The sequence below is a fragment of the Micropterus dolomieu genome, linkage group LG08 (assembly GCF_021292245.1).
Source record: "Micropterus dolomieu isolate WLL.071019.BEF.003 ecotype Adirondacks linkage group LG08, ASM2129224v1, whole genome shotgun sequence".
In the NCBI taxonomy this organism is placed as follows: domain Eukaryota; kingdom Metazoa; phylum Chordata; class Actinopteri; order Centrarchiformes; family Centrarchidae; genus Micropterus; species Micropterus dolomieu.
In genome coordinates, this window is record NC_060157.1 from 10,927,600 (window position 1) to 10,935,414 (window position 7,815).

General features: G+C 38.0%; 1 protein-coding gene and 1 long non-coding RNA gene across 2 annotated transcripts in view; both read right to left on the reverse strand.

Moving 5' to 3' along the window:
• The window catches only part of spryd4 (SPRY domain containing 4), a 13,576-nt gene extending 6,733 nt beyond the window's left edge, over positions 1-6,843 (reverse strand). The window contains exon 1 of the mRNA XM_046057052.1: positions 6,689-6,843. Within this exon, the coding sequence (XP_045913008.1) occupies positions 6,689-6,821 (133 nt within the window). The 5' untranslated portion in view covers positions 6,822-6,843. The remainder of the gene's footprint in view (positions 1-6,688) is intronic.
• On the reverse strand, positions 1,153-6,678 carry LOC123975515. The gene is made up of 3 exons (XR_006826072.1): positions 5,497-6,678; positions 3,517-3,656; positions 1,153-1,549 (listed from the first exon to the last, which is right to left on the reverse strand). It is a non-coding gene; the product is annotated as an uncharacterized LOC123975515 (long non-coding RNA).
• Positions 6,844-7,815: the final 972 nt, after the last annotated feature.

The window sequence follows — 7,815 nt, forward strand, 5'->3', positions numbered from 1 at the left end:
ATCTCTGGAGAGACCTGAAAATGGCTGTCCACCAACGTTTACCATCCAACCTGACAGAACTGGAGAGGATCTGCAAGGAGGAATGGCAGAGGATACCCAAATCCAGATGTGAAAAACTTGTTGCATCTTTCCCAAAACGACTCATGGCTGTATTAGATCAAAAGGGTGCTTCTACTAAATACTGAGCAAAGGGTCTGAATACTTATGACCATGTGATATTTCAGTTTTACTTTTTTAATAAATTTGCAAAAATTTCTACATTTCTGTTTTTTTCTGTCAAGATGGGGTGCTGAGTGTACATTACTGAGAAATAAAATGAACTTTTTTGATTTTTGGAAAATGGCTGCAATGAAACAAAGTGAAAAATTTAAAGGGGTCTGAATACTTTCTGTACCCACTGTATACCCTTTCTGTCTGAGAAGCCAAAGGGTTACTGGGATAGTTTCAACCACAGAACTTATGGCAGGAGCTGGTCTATATAATGTATAACAAATAGTGACTTGTATATCACTAAGGTACACTAAGATTTCTTGTTTTACTTTCGTTTTCTTTTTCCTTGAATTTTAAACTCGATTACTTTTTTCTTTTGAATTTAAAAAAGCATGGATAGTCAAAACTACTGTTAAACTCTGTTACAAAGTCTGTTTCTATTTGTCCTACACAGAATTTCAACAAAGAAAGTGATAGAACGGATGAGTGACACATTTTAAATTTTATTTGAAATGTTTGAGATAAAAAGAGAGGACAGAAACTTAAAACAAAGTAGATAATTGCCAAACTAACATTCAATCTAATAAACACATTTTACAGCTCATTTCTGTCTTTAACAACTGTAGGAACAAGAAACTTCACTCCAGTTGACTTGCAGGTGACAATTAGTTTCCAGTAACCGTACAGTAACCACACACCTATGACACAGGTGTTATTTTTAAATGAATGCAGAAGTATTAAACTCTAATAATAGCAATAGTGTGGCTTAGTTAAAAAGCTCAAAACATTGACATTGCTATCAGTCTTGCATAGTGTAGTGTACCATTAGTAATGATAGTAAGAAAGTAAGATTTGCTTTCTCACTGAGAGAGATGAGAAGATAGATATAGAGATATATATATATATATATATACACACACACACACACACACACACACACACACACACACACACACACACACGATACCATACTCTACATATAAAGCTAAAGCCAGGAGACACACGAGATTCTACAGCCTAAACACACAAGATAATGTTTTAATTAGCGACAAGCGATAAGTTTGTCTTGATAGATGATTACTGCCAGCCATTTATATTTTAACCATTTTCCATGACCATGGTATAAATAACAAAGATTTTATAGCCAAAATACAATATCCAACTCTAACTAGTCATGTGAAACCCAGAAAAAAACTGTAAAATGTTCGTACACATTGTTTGGTGGCTTTACAGGAAACATTGATGAGGCAAGTGGAGAAGTGTGAATGCCATAACCCTCACATGACACCCAACAAATCATCAGTAGTGGAAGAGTGGGGGATGGCCGATGTGTTCATTTCTGCAAAGGATAAAAGAATGGGTGATTACTCAACTGATAATGGCAATCACAAATTACATAAAATCCACAGAGATTAGTAATTTTTTTTGCCCTCCTAGTTCACTGACCAGGCTTGTACCGCAAACATGCTCAACTATTGTAGGTGGGGTGGTTTTTTAGACTCACAAATGTCAAAAAACGATTATGTAAATGTTAATTGATAAGATAATGTTGACGTGCACACAACAGACGTACTCCCCCTAAATTTGGAGTCACTGACTACACACACACAGTTTTTTATAAGGGAAAGTACATAAACATAAACACACACACACACACACACACACACACACACACACAGGGGGACATTTTAACAGGAAATAAAACAACTAAATAACTGAAATGGTAAAATTACAGCCGTTAGAGCTCGGAATTTGGGTTTCAATTACTTTTCAATTAGACGTCCAGCCCTAGAGGGGACACATCATGAAAAACTCCCCTTTTCAATGCTTGTGCAAATACATTTGGGTATCAAACTGTGAAATAAAACAACCCAGGCAGATTTTTGTGGGTTGCCTAGATCACAAAACATGTGCTTTAACAAGCCATTCAGATTTGGCTGTCCTTCCTATGTCACATGCAGGCTTATTAGAATATAAGATAAAATAAGATACAACTTTAATAAACCCCCGCCTTTCCCATCTGAGTATCCCCACTCAAGGTTTAAGTACCATCTTTGCAAAGCAGTGGCATATTTTTCTCACAAGCCAATCACAGCAGACTGGGCTTTTTCAGGATGGGGGCTTTAACGAGACAGGTGCTAAAATGGAGCGTTTCAAAAAGAGGGTAAATACAGGTACAGTATATTCAGATACACTGAGCTAGATCAGAGAATATTTAGTTAAAACAGATCATTGATGTTGTTTTTAAATGCTACATTGCTTGTCAGCATGTTCAAAACTTTCTGCACATTCAGAATCTCACATATGTTGTTGTTCCCATTGTTCTCTTATATGTCCAGAAGAAAATTGTAATATTATGGGACTAACCATCTTTATTTAATGAGAATTCATAATACTTTTTAAAGGTCTACCTGACCCACAGCTGTGCTCCCCTTCAGACTGTACTAAATGAGACAAGTGCATGGCACTTCATCGGAGGTAGAAACTGAAACCAACACTGCCAATCAGGCAGACATCTCAACGCAGATCCTCATGTTAACTTCTGTAGCTCTGATAAAGTAAACTCACAGTCCTAAACAGAGCTAGATTGTGATTCCGGTTTTAGATGTTTATAATGCAAAACACTACCAGTGAGTTTGCTGGCTGCGTCTCAGCACGCGCGGGTTACTTTACTATTAAGGCGTATGCTGAGTTGCATCAGCTGGGTGGAGAGGATTCTTGCCGCTAGTCGACATTATCAGAATATAGATTTGTTTTTCACTGCGTGAGAAGATTGATGTGTGGCGCTTAACGCTAGCCTACACAGCACGATTGAGAGGTCAACAAGCCGTTTGTGACTGAGAATCAATGGACCTGTACCGCGGGAACAGGTGAGCAGCCAGCCTCCTGTGTGAGTCCGGCGTAACTGTAGTAACAGCGTGAGAAGATGGCCTCCATTGTGGTCAGCGCTCGGTCGGTTCAGTTTGTCATTTGCTAAGTGATCGTAATAAATAAACACATAGGTCTACACCCCCGTCCATACTTTCACGGTTTTGTTGTTATATTATTATAATTAGACACACGACATTACAATTTAGCAACATCGAAATGAGACAGTTAATAGCGTTGTTCTGAGTTTTGTTGTGCCGTATAAGTACAGGATGTTTACTATTGGTTTACTGCTTTACAGACTTAACTTTGGGGTGGGCTAATTATTTTGTGAAGATATGAAGTTTTATGGGCTGGGCTAAGCCCCCAGTGTTTCAAGATCCTAAAAACACCCCTATTGCTGCAAAAGACTAGCACGGTGATTTATCTAAAATTTACCACAGTTAATGCCTCTCTGGCCATGGCACGTTCTTTGCGGCCACCTCCATGGTCAGAGGCCAGGTTGAACCAGCGGATGGCGTGCTGGTTAATCTCGTTGTCCGATGTGCTGCTAGCAGCTTGGTTCTTCTGTACAGCCTCTGTTAAGAGAGAAAGTCAATTGGTTGATGAGCTGTCATTAACAGACATTCTGAAAATTACCTCCAAGCCAAGCTAATAACCTACTTTTTTGAGAAATGCTTTAGAGGGTTGAAAAAAGTGCTCAATGCCCATGTTTACTATTGTTGGTGTGGCAGTAGACCTAATTTTCTATAGCATTTAATTTAGTAACTCAAAACAAATAGAATTTCACTCATGAATAACTAATTATAAAAAATCATACTGATTATGAACGGAACAATTATCAAATCACATCTGGATTGTATTGGATCAGTCTTAAATCTCAGTGCATCTTATCATTACAAATTTATCTGTGTGGATTCTGTATCAGGTCATGGATAGGCATTGGCGGGTACCAACATTTCCCCAGTATCTCCAGGCAGAGGACATTTAGGGGAATCGTTTTACTGACGGCTCTTTCAGAGGTGTGTCAAGCAGTCTACAGACTCTTTTTAATGTCAATTCAGAAATTTTCAAAGTAAAAGCTCTCAATTCAACTCCAAGTAAAACATTACAGCAAACAAGCTTCTCATGCTTTTATTTTGCTGGCAAACCTACAAAGAGGAAGTGATTATGTGAGTAACCGGTGCTGTCATGTCTATTTTTTTAATTTTTATTTTTTGGCTTTAAAGTTGCATCCCTTATATCTTAAAATATACTATTTAAATATTTTATTTTACATAAAAATTCGTTCTCATCTACTAGTCACCTCCACATATAATACGTATACTAAAATACTTACTGATCAACAGAGTTCTTGTCAGCATTTCTTTAAAATATTTCTTTTCCCTTTACTCCTTTCCAATTCATCTGTTTGGCCACTGTGTTTGAGAAAACCATTGAAAGTATATTCCAAGATTGAACAGTAAATACTATTAACAGAATGTTATCTGTGAAAGTTGCTAAAATAAGGATGAAAGAGCACTGTATGTAGATCAGTGGTGAAGTTACTAGTACAGCAGAGCTGACCGGAAGTCAGACAAAATGTAGAAAGTAGTCAAAACACACAAAACATTTTATAAATTTGACAGTTATGTGTAACGTTACCTGTATCTATATAATCATATGAAAAGGACAACAAAAAAATTAAGACCTTTGTAAATAAATGTAAGAGACTTATTTTGAGAATATTAAATTCAATGAGTTTTTAAATTATTTTAAGACCCAGTGGGTAATGTTACCCTGCATGACAAATGACCCCAGGAGCTCAGCTCTGCTAATGTTACAGGTTTGCACTGCATTGTGATTTTGGAACAAACCCCAGTGGTAGTAACGTTATGTACAAAGCCAGCAACAACAAGAGAAAATGTGAGGCAAATTAAAAAGAACGAGTAATGCTGATTGTACCACTGCCAGCCATCTCAGTGTACTGATATCATGAACCTCATTGTAATTTTTAACTGTAAAATTTGATTAATTACTGAGAACCATCAGCCTCTAGACAAACATTTCTTACAGCTCCTGACAGAAATCTGAGGGTAAACACTTGGTAAGCTTCACATAGCACACTATATCCCTCGGAAAACGCCCCAAATAAATATCCAGAATGAATCAGGAACTGCTCCTCAACCATATTACCGCGGTGTGATTTCATACAAAGTCAATGAAAAGACACGAAGAGAGGAGATTTCCCGCCCATAGACCTTATTTGTCATAATGAATTTACGTTTTGATTAATGTCAGATGAAAATTCCAACTTCTTTAGATGGCTTTGATTTTTTAAACACTTAACTTACCTATCATAACTTTATAACGTTATGCTCAACTATAGCGAAGATCAAATCAAAGCCGGAAAAAAATACTTACATTAACTTAACTTACCCTATTAATCCCGAGCTCTCAGCCAGGGGTGAAGAAAAGATTGAACCTAAAAAGGAGACAGGTGCTGTTGGAAATTAACGTTACAACATCGTTGTAAGTTAACTAACGTTAAACAGCATTAATGTTTTATGCTAGCTGCACACAAAGTTGTTTATTAATGCTAGCTAGCTTAGCTATCCGTTCATTCAGTTAATTTAGCTAGCCCAGCTAAAAAGCTAGCGTTAGCCAATGCCTCTTCAACAGTTTTAGCCATTTTAAGAAGTTAAAACCCGGTCAAAACATTCCGGTGTGATGATGTTAATGATGCTAACAAGCATTACACCACTATTAAAAACAATCACACTAAACTGTTTGACTGTAACATCGTTCAACTTACCGTTATAAACTCATTCCCCAAAGCTTCCAGTCCGAACTGATCCAAAGAAAGACAAACAGTTCGCGCGCTCGTTCCGACGAGTCCGGGCCAGAACTATTATGATTCCGCCGACTGATGGAGGCTCACGCCCGATCCTGAGTGCACACAGACTACATGCGGGCCGTAAAACGTGCGTGACTGTTACACGGATCTGCCGGTTTGGAGGCGGATTCGGCCCAGAGTCAGCTGCTATCTGGAGGTTCTGCAATAATCTGCCCAAGGACATCAGGATTGCAGAGGCAAGTGGAAACTAATTTCTTTATTATTATCATCATCATCATCATCATTATCACTTAGAGACCAGCAAATAAAGTATGATGTCTGAAGATATTTAAGCTTGCTAGAAAATTAACTATACATCTATTATTCAACTAACCGCAATTTCATCGACGACCAGACACATAAAATTACTCTTATTCAAGAATATGCGAATACGCATGCGCATTTCAGACTGCAAAGCCAGCAAAGGCAGCTGTTCAGAAAGATCTGACCACCGAAGAAACCTGCTGAACATTTTGTCGACTTTGTCAGCTTTTGCTTGCTTATTTATCTTGCCAGGAAGACGTGTTGACTAACTTCGCTTCTATAGCTGTAGCCAAGTTACCGAGTTTATCGTTGTGGCAGGAAGGGCAGGTTTTAACAGGGAAAGTCCTGGACAATAACAAACATTCATCATGAGCTGTCAGACTCGCCTGTTCCTGGTGGTACACTGACCTCTGAGCTGCAGACTCAGAAGCTTACATCTCATTTGTTAACTTTTACAAAACTTTCACTCACTGTTCCCCGTCGAGGTGGATATGTAGCACCTCCTCGCTGGCAAACTGACCGCCCGCTTGTGTCTGACTGACAGGGAGGTCACAGTCCATCCTGCCAGGCGACAAACACGAGCTGCACATGCGGGAATCGCCATGTTTTTCACTGCTGCTGCTTCTGCGTGTCATAAAGTAGCAGAGGTGCGCATCTGCTGCCCCCTGCAGGCCCGGAGAGAAACAACCCGCTAGACTATTGACACATGTTGACATAAGTCAGCACCATGGACAGCAGTAGCCAGCCTGTCAAAACCGGTCAAAACTCTAAAATCTCAAAATGTGCAACTGTGTCGACTCTCAGTAAGTATTCCTGTTAAACCCCACTGACCCACAGCCATAGAACTTTATTTAAAATTATAGTGGAGATGTGATCCAAAGATACTAAATATATCTGACTGAATTGTGTGTGTATAAAATGATCCACAAGATTTCTGGATTTGATAGAGTGTAAAAAAAAACATGTCTTGAGTTTCAATATTTCACTCTGTCGATTGTATATTCACAAAATTTTCACATCTAACTCTGTGAATTTAGGCTTTATTTCAACTAAATCATTTCAAATTGGTTCTCATGTTTCAATTTGCAGCGCCACCTGTTAAATTGCCTCTCAAGCTGTCTTCTGAATATGGTTAACAGTTGAAAACATTCATTAGAAATTAGAAAACTAATCAAAAGGTAATTAAATGTAATGGGTTACATTAATTTGATAAAGTAAGTGAAATAGTTACACTGCTTCTAAATTTTATATAGAGTAACTTGTAATTGTTAACCTGTTACATTTCCAAAGTAACCTTCCAACACTGGTTAGCACTAAATTAAATTCTACAAAAATCACAAATCAATAATGACAAAACAACTGTAATACAAGAGTATATAGAGATAATGTTGCGTCAAGGGCTTTTGAGGAGTAGATAAAAGATGCCTGTGACACGTATTTGACAAAATTGTGGATGTAACAATGTCAGTTCAACTGTTGGAGGATCATGGCAGTTGCTACTAGCAACATAATGTTCAACTCAAACCATCTTCTGGTGGCAGAAAAAACTGATTACTCCGTCTGTCCAGGGAACCTAATTATAAAAGTAATGTGATATA